This window comes from Mytilus galloprovincialis, chromosome 2 (assembly GCF_965363235.1).
Source record: "Mytilus galloprovincialis chromosome 2, xbMytGall1.hap1.1, whole genome shotgun sequence".
Classification (NCBI taxonomy): domain Eukaryota; kingdom Metazoa; phylum Mollusca; class Bivalvia; order Mytilida; family Mytilidae; genus Mytilus; species Mytilus galloprovincialis.
Window position 1 is genome coordinate 100,992,642 of NC_134839.1, and position 27,637 is coordinate 101,020,278.

At 31.7% G+C, this 27,637-nt stretch overlaps 1 protein-coding gene across 3 annotated transcripts in view; it reads right to left on the reverse strand.

Annotated features, from left to right (window-relative positions):
• Positions 1–5,812: 5,812 nt before the first annotated feature.
• Positions 5,813–27,637, reverse strand: part of LOC143065148 (uncharacterized) — a 31,661-nt gene continuing 9,836 nt past the window's right edge. For all 3 annotated transcript variants that reach the window (XM_076238526.1, XM_076238527.1, XM_076238525.1), the window contains exons 2-18: positions 22,088–22,117; positions 21,700–21,786; positions 21,304–21,393; positions 20,707–20,835; positions 20,296–20,385; positions 19,556–19,675; positions 18,634–18,735; positions 17,194–17,298; positions 16,877–16,972; positions 14,047–14,202; positions 13,618–13,698; positions 12,477–12,795; positions 11,933–12,127; positions 10,435–10,727; positions 8,332–8,837; positions 7,412–7,489; positions 5,813–6,291 (exon numbers count right to left, since the gene is read on the reverse strand). In XM_076238526.1, coding sequence (XP_076094641.1) covers positions 5,975–6,291; positions 7,412–7,489; positions 8,332–8,837; positions 10,435–10,727; positions 11,933–12,127; positions 12,477–12,795; positions 13,618–13,698; positions 14,047–14,202; positions 16,877–16,972; positions 17,194–17,298; positions 18,634–18,735; positions 19,556–19,675; positions 20,296–20,385; positions 20,707–20,835; positions 21,304–21,393; positions 21,700–21,782 — 2,760 coding nt within the window. In that variant the 5' untranslated portion in view covers positions 21,783–21,786; positions 22,088–22,117 and the 3' untranslated portion in view covers positions 5,813–5,974. The remainder of the gene's footprint in view (positions 6,292–7,411; positions 7,490–8,331; positions 8,838–10,434; positions 10,728–11,932; positions 12,128–12,476; positions 12,796–13,617; positions 13,699–14,046; positions 14,203–16,876; positions 16,973–17,193; positions 17,299–18,633; positions 18,736–19,555; positions 19,676–20,295; positions 20,386–20,706; positions 20,836–21,303; positions 21,394–21,699; positions 21,787–22,087; positions 22,118–27,637) is intronic.

Consider the following 27,637-nt stretch of genomic DNA (forward strand, 5'->3'; position numbering starts at 1 on the left):
TATATTTAGTATGCAGTTGTATTAGCATTGGCATATCTCATTAACATGGAGAATATTTGGTCCCACCCCCCTTAGTCATAGTCTATCGACTTAGTCTTTTGCTTACTTTACATGTATTAGTTTGTGATAAGATCAGTTTAAGATGAACTGCTAATGTTAAGTTCATTGACTTTGAAACTTTTAGTCTTCAAGTTAATGGTTGTGTTTAGATTTGCTTAAATGAAATGACTTATAAGAAGTCAACCGTATTTTGTATGCAGTTGTATTAGCTTTGGCACATTTATATGACGATTGTTTAGCCATGTACCTCAGTCATGGTTAATGAAAAATACAATGATTATTTCTACAGTATATTATGAAATTTCTTTTGTAAATCAAATTTTCCATGGATGAATATGGCATACAATTTTATTTACCCTTATATACTTCATCTTATGGTTAATGAAAAATACAATGATTATTTCTACAGTATATTATGAAATTTCTTTTGTAAATCAAATTTTCCATGGATGAATATGGCATACAATTTTATTTACCCTTATATACTTCATCTTACTTACAGGACTTTAGAAATTTGTAATTTTTATAAAAATAAGAAAATGTGGTATGATTTCCAATGAGACAACTATCAACCAAAGTTCTTTGTTTCTTGTTAACTTTGTGTTCTGTCTGATTTTGAAAGATTGGAACATCAAAATATGAATTGGAGTATTAAGAGTTATTGCATAATCTTTTGGTTTTACTTAGTTTATTTATAATTTCTTTGGTCATTGTGTCCTGCGGAAAATTCAGAAACATTGGATTACCATTTTGGAGTTATTGCCCCTGAAAAGAAAAGTTTAATTAATTTCCCTAATAAGTTTAAAGGCGAGCAGAGAACAAATCAATCATGTGGATTTAGTCAACAGCGCAATGTCTTTCTCCAAATTCACTGTATTTCCTTCAACACATTTTGGAGTTACTGACCCTGAAATGTCAATTGTTTGTCTCGCCTGTGACGAGTGGCAGATTGAAAAAACATAGATTACAATCCAAATTATTTGTATTAAGCTCGTATTTGTGTGTAGAAGCCATGGATGTCTTAGACCTTATAAATAGATTCCTGTGTTACAAAATTTTTGTCTAACGTGTGCATTGTCCTCAAGCCTGCGAATTTAGTTGCAGAAAGCTAGACAGGGCGGCGACGGCATTAGCTAACTTCTTAAAAGCTTTATATTTTAGAAGGTGGAAGACCTGAATGCTTCATACTTTGTATATGGATGCCTCATGTTACAAAGTTTCTGTCAGTCACATGTCCAATGTCCTTGACCTCATTTTCATTGTTCAGTGATTACTTTGATTTTTTGTAATGTTAAATTCTCTCTTATTATAAGTAATAGGATTACTATATTTGGTATGAGCGTACCTTACGAGGTCCTCATACCTGTCATTTCATGGATCAGTGAACAAGGTTAAGTTTTGGTGGTCAAGTCCATATCTCAGATACTATAAGCAATAGGTTTAGTCTATTCGGTGTATGGAAGGTCTGACCTTGACCTCATTTTCATGGTTTTGTGTTTTGGTATGTTTTTCTTATACTGTATGCAATAGGTCTACTATATTTGGTGTGTTGAATGATTGTAAGGTGTACATGTCCAGCTGGCAGGTGTCATCTGACATTGGCTTCATTTTCATGGTTCATTGCTCAGTGTTAAGTTTTTGTGTTTTGGAATGTTTTTCTTAAATCAAGCATTTTAAGACATTTTGATATGAGCGTCACTGATGAGTCTTATGTAGACGAAACGCGTGTCTGGCGTACTAAATTATAATCCTGGTACCGTTGATAACTATTTACAGCACTGGGTCGATGCCACTGCTGGTGGACGCGTCGTCCACGAGGGTATCACCAGCCCAGTAGTCAACACTTCGGTGTTGACATGAATATCATTAATGTGGTCATTTTTATAAATTTCCTGTTTACAAAACTTTGATTTTTTTTCGAAAAACTGAGGATTTTCTTATCCCAGACAAAGATTACCGTAGCCGTATTTGGCACAACTTTTTGGAATTTTGGATCCTCAATGCTCTTCAACTTTGTACTTGTTTGGCTTTACAAATATTTTGATATGAGAGTCACTGATGAGTCGTATGTAGACGAAACGCGCGTCTGGCGTACTAAATTGTAATCCTGGTACCTTTGATAACTATTAAGTTTATGTGACAGTTGTAATAAAGATTTATATTTAGGACTATCAACATAATATCTAGGATTAGTAAAGAAGGAGAGACATTTCAGCGTGTGGACTCTTGTGAATAAAAGGTTTAGTTTTTGTCAAGCATTCTTACTAAATAAGAGTATTAAGATAACTATATTTGGTAAATAAGTTCCTTGCAAGGCCTAGATGTCCTTCCCACCTTGATCTGATTTCATTGATCAGAAGTCTTAAGATGAGGTTGCATGATTGAGTCCGTTTCTTCGATATATAAGACAAGAGGTGAAATATGTGTGGTGTATGGATGATGGTACGGTGTACATGTAAGTTTGACAAGGTTAGTCTCGAATTGACCTAGTTTTCATGATACTTTAGTCTAAAAAGTTATTGAGTTTTTGTTTGTATTGTAGATACATCAACCAAATCAACCAATAATATATTTTGCATATGGTATGATTATAAGGTGTACATATATGTATGTGGGTATCTACTATCCTTGGCCTCATGTTTATGTTTCATTGATGATTGTTAGGTTTATGTAGTTTGATAAATAAAGGCAACAGTAGTATACCGCTGTTTGAAATCGATAGAGAAAAAAAACAAAATCCGGGTTACAAACTAAAACTGAAGGAAACGTATCAAATATAAGAGAACTACGACACAACATTTAAATGTAACACACACAGAAACGAACTATAATAAACTCATCATAGATATCAGGACTAAATTTTATATATACGCCAGACGTCTACAAGAGACTCATCAGTGACGCTCGAATCCAAAAAAGTTAAAAAGGCCAAATAAACTACGAAGTTGAAGAGCATTGAGGACCAAAAACTAAGGATTTTCTTATCCCAGGCATAGAATACCTTAGCCGTATTTGGTACAATTTTTGGAATTTCGGATCCTCAATTCTCTTCAACTTTGTACTTGTTTGGCTTTATAACTATTTTGATATGAGCGTCACTGATGAGTCGTATGTAGACGAAACTATTAAGTTTATGTGACAGTTGTAATAAAGCTTTATATTTAGGACTATCAACATAATATCTAGGATTAGTAAAGAAGGCGAGACATTTCAGCGTGTGCACTCTTGTGAATAAAATGTTTAGATTTTTGTCAAGCAGTTCTTACTTAATATGAGTATTAAGATAAGAGTATTAATGATTTAACAATGGCCATTTTCCTGACTTGGTACAGGCATTTTAAGAATAAAATTGTGGGTTGAACCTGGTTTTGTGGCATGCCAAATCTCCAACTTTAATGAGAATGTTAATTATAACATTAAAATGACAGAACTACAATATAAAAAAATGGGAGAAACAAACGAATAATAGCCAACAAAAGGTACCAAGCGCACCACGTCAACCTAGCGACGCGCAGATGAAAAAAGTTAGAAAGCCAAAACAAGCAGAAAGTTGAAGATTACCAAAAGTTCCAAAAAGTTGCGACCAATACGGCCAGAGGTATCCACCTGAGACAGGAACATTTTTATTATTTAGAATAATTCATACTTTTGCAAACAGTAAATTTTATAAAATCACTATATAATAGATATACATGATTAAACTGAAGTGGTGACTATCTACAGAATAAAAACGGATACATTACAAAAATACACAGCCGTGTTAGCCAAAGCCAGTACAACGCACAAAATACAAAGTGACGTCACATTTGAATTTCTAAGACGAGTTTCCCAAATTAAGAAAGAATTTGAATGAAATTTAAGATGATTAGATTTGTATGACTTATCTAACATATATTAATAACAGTGAAAATTACAATACTAATTAATATCAAATACGCTTTGTCATACTGTAAGCAATATTTCAACTATTATTGGTGTATGGAATGATTGAAATATGCATGGTTAGTCAATGGTTAGTTATCGTAATTCAGTCTTTCCTATATATCAAAAGCAACAGGTCAACTATATTTGGTGCATTGAATGATTGTAGTGTTCATATTTATGTTTGACATGTATTAAATGACATTGACCTCGTTTTCATGGTTCATTAGTCATGTTAAGGTTTTATGGTTTGGTCTGTTTCTTGGATACCAGAAGCAATAGGACTGTATCTAAACAAAAATGGAAAACTGGAATAATCTCTGGTGAAGTTTAGTTATCAACCGAACCTCATTGTCAAATTCCGGATGCATGTTAAGATATAAAAGTGGGACGAAAGATACCAGAGGGACAGTCAAACTCATAGATCGAAAATAAACTCAAAACGCCAAAGCTAAAAACGAAAAAGACAAACAGACAAATAAAAGTACACAAGACACAACATAGAAAACTATCGACTAAGCAACACAAACACAACCAAAAACTTTGGGTGATCTCAAATGCTCCGGAAGAGTAAGCAGATCCTGCTCAACATGTGGCACCCGTCGTGTTGCTCATGTTATTACAAACCCGGTAAATAGTCTAATTCTGTAGGTCACATTCGTGAAAAGGAAACGGAATTTTAATTACGTCATAAAGGACATATCGAATATCATCTGTGAAATGTATATTCCATAACGGTAAACTAACTGGTGATGGCGTCCGTAAAATATACGAATGGGTGATATCAACTTCACCATCTGGAACTCTTGGTTTAATAGCTTCCTTGTGAGGAGCAACCCTCTATCAAGGGAATCATGATAGGTAAAACAAGCCAGGAAAAATCGTATTAACTGGAAGATATATACTCCTTATGTTGATACAGAGACATAGAAAGTTCACAATTGGAAAGCTGGAATCATCTCTTTTGTCGTAAAGTTTTGTTTTTAACCGACCCTCATTGGCAATGTCTAGCTGTAAAAATATGAGCCAGACTTAATTGTATCTGCTGTATCCTTTATCTCAAGTTCGATGGTATAGTTGCGTTCAACATATTCACAAGATTTTGTATTATTTAGTGAGAACACATCATCTATAAAGTGGGAAGTAAAGTTAAATGAAATTGCTAACTTCTTTTCCTTCTTCTGACTAAATTCCTGTATGAAGTCAGCATCATACGAATAAAGGAACAAGTTGACAAGAAGAGGGGCACACTTGGTTCCCATGAGAATACTGATAGTTTGTTGAATTTCACGTCCACCAAACGTAAACAATATGTTGTCAATGAAGAAATCAACAATCTTGTTATTTCAGTTTCAAAAATTATTTGTTTGAATTCGAGTTTGTTGGATTCCCACTTCTGGTTGTTTTAAATTTGTTTATTCTAGTTCTCAAACAATTCCTACACTTCTTTCAATATTTTTCCAAACTGTTCGAGACCTTAACGTTAGCATAGACGCAATCTATGAAACCCTTGTCTTTTCATTTTAGCTCCTGACGTTTTTTTGTTTTCACGTTGTAAAAAGAATGGATAAATCATCTTGGAAATTGTGACCTATCTAGTGGTTCATTTAAATCGTGATAGCGAGTTTAATGTTTCTTAACTTAAACTGTAGAAACTGGGTTCTTTTGACAGTATTGCTTAAATTATTTTCTTGTCTGAATTCAATTTGTATAACAGTGCAACATTTATCGGAAGTTTTAAAAAACTTAAACTGTAAGACACAGTTGAACAAAAATGCTTGAAATACTGTGTTGCCTTTCACCAATATTGATAGAGATGACAATTAATAAATTTGTTTAACAAAGTCATTTATTAAAAAAAAGATGGCGATGTATCTTACGAGCTCACAATATAACAATTGCTGCTTTAACTATATTTGTGCAGAAATAAACATCAAAATACATAATTTTAAACAAAATGCTTATATCAAATGCAAAATGTGTACCAATGGTCTTAACGGTTGAAATCTTCTCTTGTCAGACCTCGTTGTCTGCTTCTTACTTGACCTATTATATTTGCACAATCACTTCTTCCGCACGTGCGCAGTGATGATATCAGGAAATCTACCATAGTTGCACGTCCTGTTTTCCCACGCCATTCACAAAGTGTCTGAAAGTTTGTTCTGACGATATCACCGTCCATCTGATCTTTGAATTTGTCTATTAAATCCTCACTGACACCTAGCTGATGAGATAATTTTCTGACGTCACGTTCAGAAAGCTCTCTTGAAAGCTCCATCAGACTGTTGTGTGCAAGAACACATTTAGCAGCTGAAACAAATAAATTGAGAATATACTAATACATAGCATAATATTTAAAGAATAAACATGAATATTTACGTAATGTGTGTAGCATGTTTGCCTCCGAATATTGTTGTTTTAATTTTTTAAAACTTTGTTCTTTGCACTATCTCTAGTTACGGAATACTACATAAGCTGCCAGTCTCCCAAAAAGAGTGTTTAGTGTAGTATAACCATTAATGATCAAAGACAAAGTGAGATAATATGACATATATCTTTTAACTACTGTTCAGCTACCATCTTTATGTTGTTTGTTTCCCCCCCCCCCCCCAAAAAAAAAAAAAAATGATATCTTTATTGCACTTTTCATTGCTGTTTTGACAAACATCTTTATGTTACGAAAACATGAGTACTGATTGTATTAAACTATTATCGACTTTATCATCACTTATCCACATATGTATTGATCCAAATATTCAAATAAGGATTTGTTGATATAAATGTTAACTACTACAGATTACAATTAGAAAAAAAAACACCACTGGGTCGATGCCACTCCTGGTGGACGTTTCGTCCTCGAGGGTATCACCAGCCCAGTAGTCAACACTTCGGTGCTGACATGCATATCAAAAATGTGGTCATTTTTATAAATTTCCTATTTACAAAACTTTGAATTATAATTATAATTAGAGACATATTTTAAACAATACTATTGTCATTTCGGTGACTTTTATAGCTAACTATGCGGTTTGGGCTTTGCTCATTTTTGACGGCCGTACGGTGACCTATAGTTTTAATTTCTGTGTCTTTTTGGTCTCTTGACGAGAGTTGTCTCATTGGCAATCATACCACATCTTCTTTTTTATATTAGTGAATGTAGATGGTACCACTTCTAGAGATTTTGTGTAAAGCCTCTATACGAATCTGAAAAAAAGCATTGCCTTGTTTAATGCCAAATTATCAACAGGATGTAGAACCATCAGTGTCTTTTACTTTATGACAATAACCAGTAAAGACAATTTTCTAAGATATTTCTCTAACTTGATTACTTGTCAAGATTGAACTAGATTGTACTAGATTGGAAACCTTCAAGAATAAACATATAACAATCTTAACCTAAATGTATTCAAATCATATAATGTTTTTATACCCTCTTCCTTTAGTTTCAATTCATCCCTTGCATTGTTGTTTTCATTTAGTTTTATCATGGGTCTTGATGCAATATCATCTGTAAAAAATGCAAAGATGTAAATAAATGGTAAGTCAAAACTAAGTAAAAAATTAAAACATTAATGCTGATAGACACCGATTTTCACTTAATATTGCACTGGATTAAAATAAATAAAGCATGAGCCCTTACTTCAGTATATCGTTTTTATCGCTTTGATCTTTTTCCTACTGAAATTGGTTTCAGTTATAAAACCTGTGCAAAATTGAGCTATTTAGAGATTTATAAAATCCAGAATGGAAATGGGGAATGTGTCAAAGAGACAATAACCCGACCATAGAGCAGACAACAGCCGATGGCCACTTATGGATCTTCAATGCAGCGAGAAACTCCCGCATCCTTAAGCGTCCTTCAGCTGGCCCCTGAACAAATATGTATACTAGTTCAGTGATAATAGACGTCATACTAAACTCCGAATTATACACAAGAAACTAAAATCAAAAATTATCAGCATGGTTAAGTAGTATATAAGCAACTCAATCCACTGTATGTCAGATTCCTTATTCCTTGTAAGTTATATACATTTTACGCACTTTAGGGTTGTCTGATTGAAATTTGTAGTTCCAGTTTTTTCCAGTGAAGTACGCTTAAACGATGGAGTGTATGATCGTTTCATGAAGCATCAATCAAGGACTACATTAGTCCAAAATGAGATAAATAATTCCAGGATCAATTTTAAACAAATAAACAAATATGGACGGACAGGGATAAGATTATTATAGCAGAGTTTATTAATCTGCATAAAGTATTTTTTTCAAAACGAGAAATCATTAACAATACATAATTGATTTGGTAGCATCTTCGTTGAATAGTTGTCCGTTGAAATGTCTAAATGTACCTACCAGAAGACAATTCAGAGAGGTCTCTTACTGGTATTGCAACAACGTGAATTGGTGTATCTGATCCATCTTCGCTCAGTTTGAATGTTGCGAATGGCTCCTTCTCCTGGTCACGCTTAACTTCAATTGGAATCGTAACGTGGTTATCAGCACATTTTAAATATGTCATTTTAAAATTTTGACCGTTCCCATTAGAAAGTGTCAATTTAATTTGACCCTCAATTGCAAGGTCAAATGTCTGATTTTGTTTTACAGCCAAATCTTTAGATCTGCTGTTCTTTACTTCTATAAATCCCAGTTGCAATTTCATTTCAATATCTTCTTGAAGCATATTCTTTTCTACGAAGTCCAACCAAAACATTGCACCGCCCTTCGACATATCACGTGACGAATCGTCGATGTATGTCATAAGATTACACATTTGCACTTTTCCAGACATAACTAAGAATTCTTTTTTTAAAGAATCTCTCATGTTTAGGAATATTTTCTTTACTCTGGCTACTGCAATACTGAAACAAATTGAAATGCATTGAAAATGGGACCAATGCTTGAATATTTAAACTAGAAATTAAGATTTTACTATCATCAGTTATTCTAAAGAACATATGACAGGTCTTATTAATATACCAGAAAATATGACTAGAAAACAAATGTATTACGTTTTTGTTTTTATTCACTTAAATGAGGGTTCACAAGCAAAAATTAAAATCTTTGTAGGTACCAAAATAAGGATATTTCTACCAGCTTATAAAACTTTGTAATTTCGAGGATACTCCTATAGTCCATGGTTTGGGTTAACGTAATGTTTCTTATCTGTTCTGAACCGACTGAACAAAGAAATAAGATTTCTGCTGTAGGATATTGATGACAATTTGTTTTAATTTGCAAGTGTCTTCGTTTTTGTTTTTTCGTCAGTAAAATTGAAAATAAATTGTGCCTATATATTTTTTAATCTCGACTTTTGGTCATGTTAATTTACCGCATAGAAAGAAGGAGGTTATAAATAATCTGATCTCTCAATCAATAATAATCATAATCTAAACCTTTAATATCACCTATACCAAGTTAAATAAGATAAAACACGAAAAACCAAGTGACGCAGAATACAGTAGTGCAGATGTGCCTATTCCATGTGCAGTAATATGCTTTTATAATACCAAACCTTGCCTTCACAAAAACAGAAAAAACAAGACTTGAAATACTTAACACAATGTGAATAAAATACTGATCATATCTTCACACTTAGCTCACAAAGAAAACAGACAGATGTCAGACAATCCATCATTGTAAGCAAAGCATGGACACATGATTTGTATTTCAATCAGATTTTAATTACCAACAAGTTGATCGCTCCCTAAAACAAATATGAAATGAGAGGATACATAAGTTTTTAATCTAAAAATGAGAACTATTAATAGCCACGTTTCCATATACATTAATGGATTGTGGTAGTAAGTCACGCAATCAAAAAAATGATGACACTGCTACGATCAAATAACTCCTGATGGTGAACGAATAATCTGTGAAAGGATAATTTTAGTCGGGTCTCTTCATAACCTATAACTGTGCTTAAAGCTTGTTTCTTGGGTTCAGGAATATACCATACTTAGTCAGTGAAATTATCATAATGAAAACAAATACTAGCATATGTTATCAATTGAATTGAGAGGATTAAACGTCTTAGTCTGAGACAGATGGTATATTTACCTTTTGCATTCAAGAACGGCATGCCAACAATGGGAAAATTGAAATAATCGCTTTTCTATTGCAATCTCCTTGATTCAAAATTTGAAATTATTAAAGAAAACGAAGGAAATTTTATTGTAGTAGCATGGCGTGCATTTTTTCATTTTTCATTATATTGGAAAACAATTATTGAATTCATGAACAATATTTAACATAATTGTAAGATCAACGCTTCCAGTCCCAAACTATAAATAAGAGCTTTATATCAGTCCAAGTTCATAACCGAATACATATTATTATCAGGTAATATGCAATTGAAATTAAATCTTTATCAAATAATATACATCCTTGTACATGTAGTTTGTCTCCAAAAGACTGAATATAACCATTTTCCATTATGATTTCTTATTTTATTCTCACCTCCAAAGTCCTTTACATTCTACTTTAAAGTTCGTTCCATCTTTTGTGATACGACATTGTGATTTATCCAGGACTTGTACTTGTGTGTCGTTGTATCGAATAACGACAAGCTGGCTGTCTTTCTCTGTGTTAGGGTTGTCTTCCATACGAACAGTGACTACCATGTTCTTTTTCACTTCTACTTCTTCGTCGGTTCTGATTTCAACAGCATCAGATAAGCAGATTATGCCCATTATAGAATCCAAACATTTCTCCCTATATGATGTCACTTCCTTTGAGTCATGTTGAACAACCTAATTCAAATATCGTAAGAATTTACACTACATATACCGATGCTCTTTTACAGAGGCTATTATACTGATGAGAACAAATATGTAAGAAACATACGATATCTTTTTAGTTTTTATCTTTTTGGCACAATTTTACAAAATATAAACTATATTAAATATATATTTATATATGTAGGAGTCGGAGGGATGATGGGGACGCTGAAATGAGATGGTCCTTTCGCCGTAAATAAGAATTGTTTATGGTTAGTAAATTTGCATATACATTGTATTATTGTCCATGGAATATTAATGACCTTTCGGTATCGCTGATTTGTTTGTGTATGATTGAAATAAAATAATCGTTAAAAAATAAGCATCCTACAATAAACCTGTTTACCATGTGATATTGTATAGTGTTTGGTAATCCTCTTTAGGCACCCAGCTAATAGTATAGTTTCATCTATACCTTCTATGTACATGTCTTTAACCGGAGCTTGCACATTTGAAATATGAGAATGTATGACAGGATTTTCAGTTTCATAGTATATGAGAGATTGTTCTTCTGCATATTCGATGATTTACTTCAGAATTGAAGGCTTCTTTTTGTAACTTTATTGGGTTGTAAAAGCGTTGACCGAAGTTCATTTTGTATCAAGCGCGGAAGCGCTTCATTCTAAAAATGTGCCCACGATCAACGCTATGAAGTTACAAAAAGAAGCATTCAATACTTATAAGTACAGTTTTTAGCAAGGATCATGAAAACACGATTTTTATCCAGTTTTTATTTAATTTACCTGTGCACTTTATTATGGGACCTCGTGTCATCATGAATGATAAAATTCATTGTTTAATGAAGTTGATTAAGGAATAACGCGAGATTCCAGTTAGCCAATCAGAATAACGTACTATAATGAAATATACATATAATGTAATTATTTAAATGAAAACCCCCAAATTGACATTTTTTTACATGTGAACATGAAAAGACATAAAAAAAACCACATAGTTTATGTATTCCATTTAAATTCAGCGTCACCACCAACGAACTTCGGCGTAGCTGTCAACAATACCAACATCGGGACCTCGGTTATATTTAAAATGCACTTCAGCGTCAAACCATTGCATTTCAGCATGACCATCGCGGTTCAGTCATTAATATATGAAGACGACTCAAGTAAAACAATTGTCTACAATAATATTGAAACATTTATCATATCATTTTCACTTACTTTAATATGAGCCTTTACGGGTGAATCGACGATGTCTGGAAGGAATTTGACTTGAATTTCTTCATTATCTGCATTAGTATATGTAGATCCCTGAGGCAGAATTTCATGTGACTCTGATGGATTGTCAATGTAAGCTATAAATGCGTCCATACTAGATACTTTGAATGATAAATGAGTCTTAGCCTCTGAAACTTCCTGAAAGGAAAAAAACCAATGTGTTATTAATTTATGTTAACGATTTCCCCAAAAACAAAGGTCAGGCGTTTTCTTTCTTTCTGTTATACTGTTTTTAATGTTTTATATCCTGGTAGATATTATGTTTTAATCTGATTCTGATAAAAAGACTGTCGTTGAGATCTATAAAAAAATGCATACATTTAAGGTCCAAATAGGGAACCTCGTGTTTAGCTGATTTTTGTTGATGAATGTTTAATATGAGACATATAATACAATTGTGTTTATATAACATGGCATTATATGTCTCTGGTTTATATAATTCGTTTCATTCACAATTTCAAATTAACAAATAAGACAAAATGTGTACCTGTTGGACATTCTCCATATCGTTCCAACTGCCACCATTGTTGACCTTAACCTGAATTTGTCTCTCTGCAGAATTAGCAACAGGAAGAACGATGAAATCTATTTCGATATCGCTGCTTGTTTTAAGTGGTCCGTTACGAACAATATAAATATCAGAAACAAGTGTCTGATCTTCCGTCAAAGGGAGATCTTTTATCCAATCATTTCTATCTTTCATATCACATGATCCTACTGTACAGTCAGCGATTTCCCGATATTGCTCTGGTCTATAGAAAAGTGAGACATCACTTCCATTTGGATCTTCCTGACAAATGCTCACCCTGAACAAAAGGATATACTTATCACACAAAGTCATATACTTTATATTTTACATAAGGCAATACGTTACAGCTAATTTTGAGCGGTCTTGGATGTTTAGATTCAAGAAAAAGTTGTCTGATCTGTAATTTTACTGTTTGTATCCTATTTCCGATTTTCCAATTTCTACTTAGTGAGGATTCGGGTTGTGTTTGATGCATGCATATCAATAGACACATACTATGGCTACACATCCGATCTCGCTCCTTTTGTTTATTATTTGACTTTTTTACCTAGATTTGTATCTTTTAGAGCGATTTTTGAGATTTGAACATCAGTTTTCTACTGTTATCTTTATGGTCCTTTCAATGCTATTGAAGCCGTGATTATTGGTTGCTTTGCGTGTGCATGTTTTAAAATCAGCAACCATGAAACAACCGTTGTATTCATGACTTGAAACAAGCATTTATTTTATAAAATGGATTATTAAACCTGGCTATACAGCTAGCATAGCATTTCAATTGTTCAACAGTTGAGCGACCCGAAAACAGATGTTATTATTAATTGTGAAAACGAAAGGGATACAACAGCCAAAGTTGTGTACACATGCATGCATTATAGATATAAAAAGTGCAACAACAAAAAATGTGTGCATGTATATGGTTCTATCTTTCACACTTCAAACAAGCATTTTTCAACCAATAAGCTAGCTATATAATTCATTTGAAAATCATCGTATCATGAGGTAAATAGTGATATACAATTTTACATATATATAACAAAGTTAATCTGAACAATCGTGTACATATACATTATTTGATTTTATATTCAAGAAAAATACTTACTTTCCACTTCCAAGAAATTCTTTTGTAAAAATCTCATACTCTTTTTCTAGTGTTTTTAGAAGATCTTCTATAGATGGTTGGCTATATAAAATACAATAAATATCAAAAGTATTTAAAAAATAGAAATGCTGTGTACTCTTGCTTCAAACTAAACTTGCATCGCACACACATATCATAAGGAAGTCTGTTATTAGGAATATATCGTTGGACACCTATTTAAATGTTGCTTAAGTTTGAATAAAATGTTTATTTCAGTTATATGGAAAAATAATAATGTTGTCACTCATGGTAAATAGCAGTTGACTTTTGACAATTATTGAAACGTTTTATAACATTCAAAAATAAAACTTGTGAATCGAAACAAAAGTAGTAGCCCTATGAGAAAATGGATGTCTCTCAAACCGCTTAGATTGTCTGTAGCATACTCACCTTGGTTCAACTTTTTCTTCATCAGTTTTTTCTACACTTTGATCTTCTTTAGCTTTGTTCTTGTCTTTGCTTTTGCTTGTTTGTTTGTTTTTATTATCGTTCTCCTCTTTATTCTGGGAATCATCCTCCTGTTTGCTGTCAATGTCATCTGAAGGTCTAAATGAACAAAGATAAAATTTACTTTACTGATAAGAAGCATTTAATACATGTTGTACTATATTTAAACATGATCTGTACACATTGTACTTTATGTTATAAATTCTTCTGTATACATTGTATTTTATGTAAATATATGAGATGTTCATATTGTACTTTGTGATATACATACCTCATGTTCATGATGTACTTTATGTAAATATATGATATGTTTCCATCTTACGGTGTTTATATATCTCAACTTGTACGATTCGCTCGTGTATGTAACAACGTATAAGATTTTATCGAGAGAAATTTATGTACTACTGAAAAATTATTACACCAGGGTTTTCGATATCACAAACTAGTAAAAAATTTACTAAATTGTATCATCGGTACAAGGACATCATTCGTAAATATAACTCAACATGCAGACTTCTTTTACGTTTAGGTATTTCACATCCAATCTTTTATGGTAATATTCTTTACAAAGCACAAAAATGTCATTATTCACCTCAAAAGCTTACAAAACCTATAAACAGACTTATTTAGAAGAGATATAGTTACGATACTGTTGACAGGTCATTAAAGATTGCATATTTTGGCTTTAATATTGATTCACTTATAGAATCTGTGCATTGGAATTAAACACATATGATGAAGACATAATCTTTCAATCAGTTTAATTGAGGACTGGGGCTGGTATGACAGTAACTGCTAGTGGTCTGTTGTCCTTTTGTTTATTTCCTTTTGTTACCTCTAATGACATCGGACTCAGACTTCTCTTGAACTGAATTTTACTGCGCGTATTGTTATGCGTTTACTTTTCTACATTGGCTAGAGGTATAAGAGAAGGTTGAGATCTAAAAAAAAAAAAAATGTTTAACCCGACCGTATTTTTGCGCCTGTCCCAAGTCAGGAGCCTCTGGCCTTTATTAGTCTTGTATGATTTTTAATTTTAGTTTCTTGTGTATAATTTGGAGTTAAGTATGACGTCCATTATCACTGAACTAGTATGTATATTTGTTTAGGGGCCAGTTGAAGGACGCCTCCGAGTGCGGGAGTTTCTCGCTGCATTGAAGACCTATTGGTGACCTGCTGTTGTTGTCTGTTCTATGGTCGGGTTGTTGTCTCTTTGACACATTCCCCATTTCCATTCTCAATTTTACACTGTACTAAATGTTAGTGTAAACATATAATCTGTATACATTGAATTTTATATTAACATAACTATACCAAAAAAAACTGTATCTGCATCGTATAACATGAGTTAATATATGTACCTGACATATACTAAATATCTTTACTTCCGATAATTTTTTTAGATGGGTTTGAAATTCATTTTCTTCAGATAAATTCACAAAATACGTTAGATAAAACACACATTTCTTGAAAGCGAACCTGATGACAATTATTTCAAGGGGGTCAGGGAAAATTGGTGAGACCTTGTTTCATTCATTTTCGTGAACAATAAAATTGAGAATGGATATGGGGAATGTGCCAAAGAGACAACAACCCGACCATAGAAAAAAACAGCAACAGAAGGTCATCAACAGGTCTTCAATGAAGCGAGAAACCCCCGCACCCGGAGGCGTCCTTCAGCTGGCCCCTAAACAAATATATACTAGTTCAGTGATAATGAACGCCATACTAATTTCCAAATTGTACACAAGAAACTAAAATTAAAATAATACAAGACTAACAAAGGCCAGAGGCTCCTGACTTGGGACAAGCGCAAAAATGCGGCGGGGTTAAACATGTTTGTGAGATCTCAACCCTCCCCCTATACCTCTAGCCAATGTAGAAAAGTAAACGCATAACAATACGCACATTAAAATTCAGTTCAAGAGAAGTCCGAGTCTGATGTCAGAAGATGTAACCAAAAAAAATAAACAAAATGACAATAATACATAAATAACAACAGACTACTAGCAGTTAACTGACATGCCAGCTCCAGACTTCAATTAAACTGACTGAAAGATTATGATTTCATCATATGAACATCAGGCACAATCCTTCCCGTTAGGGGTTTAGTATCATACCATCATAAGATATATGAGAACATAACCCGTGTCATGCCAACAACTGGTTTTTGAATAAATGTGTTTAGTTCCGATGCAAAGACCCTATAAGTGAATCAATATTAACGCCAAAATGTGCAATCTTTAATGACCTGACAACAGTATAAAAAAAAAGTTATTTATACCTTCATCTCTTTGTATCCAATATTTTTGTCCATTTATAACAGCAAACTTTAGAAAAATAATAACACAGCCTTATTAAAAAAACCGCTTTTGATAAAACCCTCGGGGTTGCAGTCAATTTTTGATATATAAAAAAAGGTCCAACAGAAAACCATGGTAAAAAACATAAAGGAATTTTATAACACTAATTAGTAAGACATAATTGCACCTTCATATAAGAGTAAACAGATAAATATGTTCCTGTTATTGTCATGAATGGTTATAAGTTTGGATTGGTTTTAAAGTTCAAATATATACTTTTAAGTACAGAATACAATGTGGTTATTATCCATACTCTACTTATTATGTGATATGTATATTATTTCTATTTACTCCAGTTTATAAGTTTGGATTGGTTTTAAAGTTCAAATATATACTTTTAAGTACAGAATACAATGTGGTTATTATCCATAATCTGCTTATTATGTGATATGTATATTATTTCTATTTACTCCAGTTTATGTTGTTTCAGTAGTTGTCGTAGTAAAGGAAACAGGGATTCCAATGATTTGGAATATTTCTTCAGATCATCCTCCACGTCCTCAGAACTGAAAACACATACAAAAGTTTAAATAAAACAAAAATCTAAAAACGAAGATTACCAAGTAGTTGTATATCAGTTAGTTTATTAATGTCAACTTAATAGTGAACTTTATAACCATAAATTAAAAAAAAAACAATTTGCTGTTAACTTCATTTGAGGAAAACATTTTGTTTAAAATCTGTAGTTAGATTTAAAACGATAAATAGGCTATACATGTGTACTTACTTTCCAACAAGAATTGGCTTCAATACATTCACCGAGATGTAATTGAGTCCATACAAAGACCATGTGATCATATTTAAAATAGCATCCTCTGCGGAATGATCTTCTCTAAAAATATATGAAATAGATAATAGGAATATATACACAATGATCCGAAGATATTTAACACACTGTGTTATGCTCTTCAACTTTGATTTGGCCTTCCTAACTGCTTTGATTAGAAGGCCAATATTGACTCTTATGTAGGCGAAACGCACGTCTGGCGTAACAAATCATAAACATGGCATCTTTAGAAGTTTTACGCTTATTACGAAAACATATTTCTCGTCAATGCTTGAGACAAGCGACTCTTTAATCAAGAAATATGTGATCTAGATAAATTATAAAAGAAATACTGAAATATTCATGACTTATTATTTTCACTTGTTAGATATTTGTGATAATAACCGATCAGATTGGAAGTCGTAAAATATCAATATATGAAGAACAATAAATCAATGTTCTTCAACTTCGTACTTTATTATGCCTTTTTATGTTTTTTGTAGACGAAAAGCGCGTCTGGCGTACAAAATATAATCCTGGTATCTTTAATGTGTTTATATAACATATAACGTAACGGCAGCAAAATCCGGCAGTGCTGTGGTCGTTTTTTTTATTTTTGTTCTTCATTTGTGCTTATGTGCTTTGTCTATATGTCATTTTGTTTTTCTTTGATAACATTTTTTTTATAGTGATTAAAGTATGACACAATGTTGACTTCTGTATCCCTGTTTGACTAGTATTATGCCTGTTTGTTTCGATCACGCATTGTTTTCAATATAATGGAATTTAAGCAACTGGTATAGAAGCTGCAAAACCAAGTTTAATCCACAAGTCTCTACACACAAATGCCTCTATCATATCATAAAATGACAGTTGTTTGCCATTTGCTTTATGTGTTTTTGATTTTACCATTTGATAAAGGACTTTTTTTTAATATTCAATGGAGTTCGGTATTTTTCTTATTTTACTTTTGTTCACTAGTATTTGATTTCAGATCCAGCAATAATTTTCGTGTGCAGTGAAATCATTATCATACATTTATATCAGAGACGGATTAGAGAGGTTGAGGGCTGCATCTATGGTTTATGCATAGCCGTTTTACAAGTCCCAATTTAAACATTGATTTTGTTTCCCCATCCACATTTGTGTTTCTCCACCACTGGTTTCGGTTACGTAGCTTGTGTTAAGTCAGTCTTCTAGGGTATTTTTCATCTAGAAGCTTGTTATCGGAATATTTGCCTTTTCTTATGTCCTTCTTTTTTGGTTGCGTGGTGGAATTCCCCATGTTTATTTTCAGTATTTTCTCCTGGTTCCATAAGTTATTTTAACCTTGTATGTCAGTATTTTACTTTAGTTTGTGTTATAATGAGTTTAATGTCTGAACGCCTTCTATCAACTTACTCCATACAGGACGCACACTTCACAATTTTTACTAAAGAATCACAGGCACTTGTTAGATGTTCAATCACTGTAAATACTGTGCTTTTCGTACTGTCTTTAATGCTGATTAAATACAAAAATAAATAATATTTAATTACACACATGGACCAATGAGAATTATAAAATATATTATTCAAGTTAGGTAAGTCTCGAACCCAAGATTTTCGTGTGCCATCAACTTCTGCTAGTCAGATTATTCGATCACTAATCTAGTTTGCAAATTTCAATATCGATAAATTTGGATTGCTTCTTTAAATAAAGACGAAATAAGTTACACGTTAATCACTATTGCATAATGCTGAAATGTCAACTTTATCATTTAAAATTATATTATGTAATAATCTTTACATTTTCATCCAAATGCCAGTGAAACTACAGGTTATAGGAATGAGAAATTAATTTGAATGCCATTAAGTGTTTAAATTTGCTATAACTAAATTTCAATAAGGTCTTATAAAGGATAATCAAATGGAAAATGTCTCCCACTTTTTTTAATATGCATTTCTTTGAATAAATCTATTTGGAATTGAAATATGTGTACCAACTAGCGAAAACTGTGAACGTCATATATAAACATTATATTGCTTGAATATTTCTTAGCAGTAATTGTAAACACCAAATTTTGCAGAAAAAAATGTTTCTCTATGCAGTGTGGTCGTTATTTGAAAAGTGGGGAATTTGTCTCATTTGTAATCATAACGCTACGAATTTATGCTGTTCGGCGGAAGATTATTTGTGGCATAGGTATATTTACTGCTGAAAAAGCACTTTTATAATTTACAGAAAGATAAGATGTTTAAAAACATTGTGAATACATTAAAATTAAGAGATCGAAACTGCATCTAAAAAACGACTTCTCACTAACTTAGTTTTTGAAACGTACTTATCTGGAATAGGATGTTGAACAAGATCACAGCTGAGGACAACTTGTTTAACACAGGACGTAGAACAAACTGTCAGTGATTTAGCCAGATCATCATGGTCATCTGTGGAGTTCCAATTACTATAAATGAACCAGAAGAAACAGTTCACTTTATTTCATTCAAAATTATTTTTATTTTTCACATTAGTACACGCTTTTCCCCGTCTTTAAGTTTAGTAAAATTAAAACGTCAAATGATTTGTATGAGGATTTCGGATCCTTTTGTTATCATTTTGCATACATGTACTAGTATGATATGTTCAGCAGAAGAATCAATTAAAACGGGAAAATTCTAACATGAATAATGATAAAAAGTAATTATTCATCTCTTAATGGATTTTTCCTATACATCCTGTTGGTAATGAAGTATGTCATACTTATGTTCCTTTACTTCATTCGGACAATTGTTTTCACAATACTGTCAATTAATTATTTATAAACCCATTACAAATTCCTCATCAAATATACATATTTAAAGATTTGTCAATCAGCCAATTTGTTGTGTCCCGGCAACGGTCCACATAAAAAAGGTTCTGAGAAGATGTCAATCGTTTATTATTTATAATGCACAATCAATGGATGTAATACTCGTTAATTCTCATGATTCCCATTATAACAAAATATCAACTTATCTACTTATTCTTAAACGAAGTTGGTGAAAAGAACTAGAGTATATGTATAAACTATAAAACTTAACTTACTCTATCAGTAAGGCCACCATCAAGTCTGCAGAAATAAGTGAGCAACTTCCCCAAAGCTCTAACAGTGCTGGTATGTCTTTTTCATAAAACCTTGAAGAATATTGAAATAAAGAATGTAAAAAATTTCCTAATTACTAAACCTAATGATTTTTTTTACAGAGTCGAATTGTAATTTTAAATAAGTTTAAATTCAAATCTTTAATAATTTCTTCATTTTTTCCAACTTGGGAAAAAGGTGTTGGTACTTTTTGATTAACTTGGACAGAATAAAAACCAAAAATAATTCAACAAGAATTTGGTTCTGCAAACAGCAACTTGTATTTTGATCATCTATAAAAAAAAAAAAAAAAAAAAAAAAAAAAAAAACTAAGCCGTTTACACATCATATTATATGCGACCTATATAACATACCTTTGCGATAATTCCTCGTCGCTAAATATTTCGGATTCTACTTCACCATAAGCCAGTCGGATCGTATACAGCAATCTGGAAAATTCGTCATAGACAAGTCCGAACTTGAATGCATCGTCTTGTTCAAGTCTGAAGTGAAAATTATAAAACTATTTTAAAAATAAAAGAAAAACGAGATAAGACAACACTTGGTTATATATTGTTTTCAGACGAAAAGTACAGACCACAATTTTTGGCAAGTCATATGTACAATCTGTAGCCAAAAACCATGATGTTCATCCTTAACTTTCATGACAACAACTTACTCATACTAACAAAAAGCACTATATCTTTCCTTTCCTTTTTAACCATGATGTTGTCATTTTAATGTTAGACTTATGAGTTTGAATGTGCCTATTGTATCTTTCGTCTCTCTTTTACTTAGATCTATAATATCAAGCTATAACCTATTTGGTAAAAACTCAGAGGAAAATTCAAAACGGAAAGTCCCTAATCAAATGGCAAAATTAAATGATAAAACAAATCAAACGAATGGACAACAATTTCCATTATGAAATAATTTTTTCCCAACATTGACAACAACTAATTCAAACATACTTCGTAAGATAACACTGTTTCCCTTTTAACTTCATACATATTCTAATGGCAGTTGTTATTGTTGAATCTTCGACTCGCCTCCATTTGTCTCTGAAAAATAAATGTTTTTTTTTCTTTCTCAGATGCACTAAATTGTACATTTCTAAACGAAATAAAGTGATTGAGGGTCACAATACAAATGGTAAGTAAGTTATTATCAACAATCATTTAAACTACTAAACAAATTGATGGAGTACATAATTGAAAATTCTATTATTTATTGGCATCTTACGTTGTGTCAATATTCTATTGGCACCAAATGAGAGAGAGAGAGAGAGAGAGAGAGAGAGAGAGAGAGAGAGAGAGAGAGAGAGAGAGAGAGAGAGAGAGGCAAAGGAAAAAGAGAAATGTACGTACTGTATATTTGATATATCGCTAACATTCATCCAACATTTCTTTATGTCCTCTGACATGTGAATCAGAACATCATTCTCATCCATTTGTCTGTAACAATAAAATATTAAAAATAGTATATTAAAGGTAGAAACATATAGCATACAGAAAATACAGCACATGAGTACTGTCAACACCGGGGAAAAACAAAGCGACATAGTAACATACATTTCTCATGTAAAATAGATACGGTCAAACCAAACAAATCACTATAACGTCTACATTAACTCTTGCCTTGAAAAGGAAAAAATGAAACTTAAAGTTTAATTCAAATCTAATTTTCAATTGCTGTCCTAACTTGTGAATGAAGTTGTTAAGAATTGAACTTAGAGTGACATTATAATAGGCTTACCCTTTCGCCTGTCTTGTCCTTTTCTGTTTTCTGAAATGATGATAGCAAACCTTGTAGCATACATATATTCCAAAAAGTCAGGAACATTGATCAATTCATGTGGAATAATTGTTTTACATAATACAATTTTATTATATATACTTTGTAAATAGATAAAATCTAAGAGACGAAGTTGCTCACACAACATGATATGAAACGATTTTTAAAATCAGTATTACAAAAGCAAATAGAATTTAAACCAAGACAAATATTTGGTGAGTTCTGCAAATTAATAGTATGCGAAATGACAGTTATTATTTACAATAAATAAAGACCCCTCTGCATATACTGTTTGTTTAAACTGTTATACCAGAATGTCTTATCTAGAGGTATAAAAATAAGAAATAACCTACACATTATATTTAATATTTTATTTTCTCTAACAATGAATGGATAGTAATTATTTTGCACTTTTTTTAAAAATAAATATGGCACAGAAAAAGTGATTGCAAGAAAACTGTTTACTATTGAAGATAAAAATACCGATCATATAAAAAATGAGATGCGGTACCGAAAATACAGAACAAAATTTATATTTTTCAGCAACGAGTATACGATATAAAAACACAGACGAGTGAGTTTAATGTACATTGTACGAGATTATATATATATATATATAGGAACATCAATCATTACTATTTGTACTTTCAAACTTTGATAATGTTTTTTGTTACTAGGATAGTATTTTTCACCTTATAATATTAAAATACAATGTAATAGATCTTAATTTATGAAAGTTTGATTACAATATTATGAGGGTGAGTTACGATATCAAAATACGAAGATGTGCTATATTTATTTAGGTTCCTACAATGAAATAGAATGACGATGGTGGTAGTAACAGTAACTATTGGTCACTGTATGTGAACATCTAAAATTTTCAGAAAACTACGATTTATATAGTTCCTGCAAAAAGCCTAATATTTTTTTTTATTTGGAAAAAAATTATATACGTTTTACTATTTTTCTATCATCAAATGATTTGTTTACATTCTAGAATATTATATTGTCTCCAAAATTAGGAACTAACATTTTTTTCAGAAAAGGGTATATCTTTAAATAATATACTGTAATACATAATAAAGATAACTGGACTTTAAACTATTCAATAGACAACACCACCCACAAACAATTGACTATTTATGTATGTTTACACTACTACTCTAGTCTAACCGCGGTGATCTCTTCATTTATGAAACATACAACGATCATGTCATAATTCATCCCCAAATAGGCGAAACCGTTTGAACTGCAACTGTTATTGAAATATAATGCAATAGAATATGTACTGTAGATGTATAGTGAAATTAAAGTCACCTCTACTAAATTTTATTAAGCATGATAGAGATAGACAAAAACATCGTATAGATATTGACGGTAAATAAACAAGTTCAGAGTTTCAGTATTTGTTTTGTTTGAATAAACAATATTTCAAACCAATAGATATATACAACTGTACCATTAAGTACTTATGAAAACATAATATAAACTCGACAAATCTAAAGCTTCTTAGTAGAAATTAAAAGAAAAGTTACCAAATAGATTTTACTAAAACTAGATCTGGCTCCTATGCTTACGACTCTCTTATTCTATTTTCAAGTTCTCTTTGTTTTTATTCTTTTACACCAGCTTGGTTACGTGAAGTAACGGTTTCTATGTAGCACTTCACAGTGCTGATGTGATGTATGGACTGTTTAAAGTCACAAAGTATAAACAAAAACACCGAACAAGAAAGTGAAGTCCATATATATTTAGGCATCAAAAGTATACCGATGTTCAAAACTCATAAAATATGACAAAATTAAACGTTAGACTATATAAACCTACATAACTTATGGAAACAACTGACATATTTCTGACTTGGTACCTGCAGTTTACAATGAAAATGATGGGCTAAACCTAAACATCCTAATAATTAAAAACTAAAAAATAATTAAAATCTTACGTGAATATATTGCTATATATCTTATTATGCATTAACTTTGAAGTATACATTTTGGTTGAAAAGTAAATAATATGGTAAATAACGAAGACTGCAGCAAAATATTTGTAAACGAAAGATGACACCACAGTAAATCTTTCAGAAAACTGTCATAGAAATGGCCAAATTATGTACAAATTCACGTTTTAATACAATTCTCCTACATATATGATGTCACAAATACATCACTAATGACAGAATTGGTGAAAATTTCTTTCAACTGAAACAATTGGGCATACTAACATATGATTTCAAGACAGTTGCATAATATTATATTATCACAATTATTTTTTTTCAGAAATAAAGGCCAAAATTATGAGTGTGTACAAGCTATGACAATTGAGCATACTTTCATTATATTGACAACGGTTTTTGTGAAAGTAGAAGGATTCGAAAAATAGATTAAGGTGTGAAAATGTAAATAAACTCATCATAGATACCAGGATTGAAATTTTGTATTTGCGCCAGACGCGCGTTTCGTCTCCAAAAGACTCATCAGTGATGCTCAAATAATAAAAAAAGGTTAAGAAGGCCAAATAAATTTTTTCAATAAAATATCACGTAAAATAAGAATAGGCCATGGAGCACTTTTTACATAAAACATCGGTTAAGGGGTACCGAATAGTACAATTCTTAACATGACACATGATTTTAGTCCTATTTGGGAGAGTCTGTGCTTCCCCAACTTCAGTTTAATGTGTAGTGCTTTGTGGACTATTTTATATATGTATGAAGGCTGGATAAATGAGTAAGCCTAACGTTTATTTTCAGCATGGTACTGCTTTGCAAGAAAAGTGAACATTTTTTAATGTATAGCATCTACGACAAAAAACAATGAATAAAACATCAGGAAACTAACACTAAAAACATATCATAGTATGTAAATTGGCAAGTATAAAACAAGTTCATCAGTCGAAGCATAATTCCAATATATTCTATGTTTTGTAATGATAAAGAATTACCACACAACAATAACTCACAAGCTTTGGTTATAAAATAAAGATGTTATCTAATGTATAAACAGTTGGAAACTATTGAAGTCTTACAAGAAAATCAATGTCAAAACTTAATATAAATATTGAGGTAAACATCCATCATATGTCTTGTTAATAAAATTGGCCTATAGAAATTGCTCAAGTTAAACTCCCTGTATCGTTAAGAACGGATGAGAGGTGTTGTTATTAAGAAGAAAAAAAACTTAAATCGATTTTGAGATTACTAAATAATAACTTTAACGATATAGGCAAAAGAATTAAATGACATAGATACAATAGTAATACAGTTATCGAGAAATTTGCTTGTGATGAACTGGTATAGAAGTAAAAATTCGCAATATATCTCTAGTAGTTATAATAGAAAATGCAATTCAATAGCTGTCCTTATCTACCAGAGGAAACATTCATGTAAAGTTTCATAATTGATCATATTTTTAACCGTTTTTTTAAAACCAAAGACCTAGATTTTGGTAATGCTCTTTCTTTTTTATGTTTTTAAAAGACCTATATTTCACTGATTTTGCCAGAAAGATAAGATGACATGCTTGACGAGTCAGGAGACATCTGTATTGAGAAATAAATATTTTCTCAAATCATAAAGTAAAAAGGAAGAAAAGAATAGACTAAAGTTTAAAAATTAGATAACATTGCTCAAATAACTCCCGAAAGACTTTTTCTATATTTCATATTTAAAACGCTCAAACACCAACATTACAGTGACTATTTCATGACATCTGTAAATGTTCCTTGAGATGACTTAAGGCATCGCCAAGAATATCATCGACATTTCAGTTTAATCTGTAGGCAGCCACTTTTGAGTTGCTGTTTGGTTTCTTACGTGAAACGCTGTATTCAGCTTGCCACAGGCAAATATCTCGACAAACCAAATGCCGGTTGTGATATAGAGATAAAGGTAATGTTATTGAGTGCTATGAAGTAGGTTACGACACTGCGGATAATATGGTCTCAAATAGGAATTATTTCACTCTATATTATACAGAAAGAGACCCCCTTAAGGAATCAATGTATTCATTCTTTGAAAAATTGAATAAACGTAATGATGTAAACATGCAAGCATGTCGATGCTAGGTATTTCAGTTAGCGTGTTGTTGAGATTACATAATGTTGAATTAAATTATACTTGATACCATTAAAGTAAATATTTTCACATCAATAGTTTTGTCAAAATGATAGCATATTTTATATAAAGTTCAATTTCCTTAATGACGAGGATCGGATTTCTTTGTTATGAAAAACTTATCGGATACAGATGAACATAGACTGCATGTCTTCATAGTACCCCTCTTTTTTTAGTTTAAGAATTTAAATATCTTAATCATTTATAAACAATCTTAAATGGTCACACTAGCAGCTCAACGGGTTAGATTTAAGAAATAAATAATAAGATATTTTTATTTGAGAATTTTATTTTTGTGAAAATAGAGGATTGTGTAACCAGTGTGTCCATCAGAATGAAAACTAGCATTGCCATCCGTAATTTGGTCCGTTAAGGGTAGCAGTTTCGATATTGTTGAGGAAGTGCTTGTTGTACTTTATGGAACTATTGCTGAAAAATTTCTCTCTGAACTTAATCATGCAATAATTAATAAAATATTCAGACAGAAGTACTTGTTCAAATAGCTCTATTGAATGTGATACAAGTATTTATGTGCAAATTTTGTATTCTTTAATTTTAATTGCATTGATTATGTATAAATAACAATTACATTGATCTTCACCTAAAGTATTGTCTGTCGGCATGGTAAATTAGGAGCATAGATTTAAAATCAATAGTTACATCCAATCACGTTTTATTTAAGAATTGAATGCTTCTTTTTGTAAATTTATTGGGGTGTAAAAGCGTTGACCGAAGTACATTTTGTATGAGCTTCATTCTAAAAATGTGCGCACGGTCAACGCTTTTACAACCCTATAAAGTTACAAAAAGAAGCATTCAATACTTATAATTACATTTTTTAGCTATGATCATGAAAACACGAATTTTATATATTTTTTTTATTTAATTCACCTGTGCACTTTATTGTTGGACCACGTGTTATCATGAATGAAAAGTTGTATTGAGCAATGCAACTGCTTACGGAATAACACGTGAATTGCAGTCAGCCAATCAGAATAAAGTATTATAATGAAACATACATCTAATGTAATTATTTGAGGATGCGACAGTTAAAATATTTTCATAAGATTAAAAACCGGAGTAAAAACAGTCCAGAGTTTACTTGTTTGCATGCTCTTGTGAAAAATTATCCGCTAAAAATGCTACATAATCATTCAGTCCTGCAATTGGTGATTCTGCATTGACAAGATTTCTAAAGGATATTTGACGTAACAACTGGCGAACGCAAGCCCAGAAGAGAATATCATGCTCTTTTACTAACGTTGAAGGGCCATAACATATGAGCCTGCTGTACTTGCTACCGGTATTTGAAAGCGTACACAAGTAAATGAACATATAAATCAATATTTCAGATTGAACAAAACTTGGAGCAAGAGGCATTCGATATGATAAGTAAT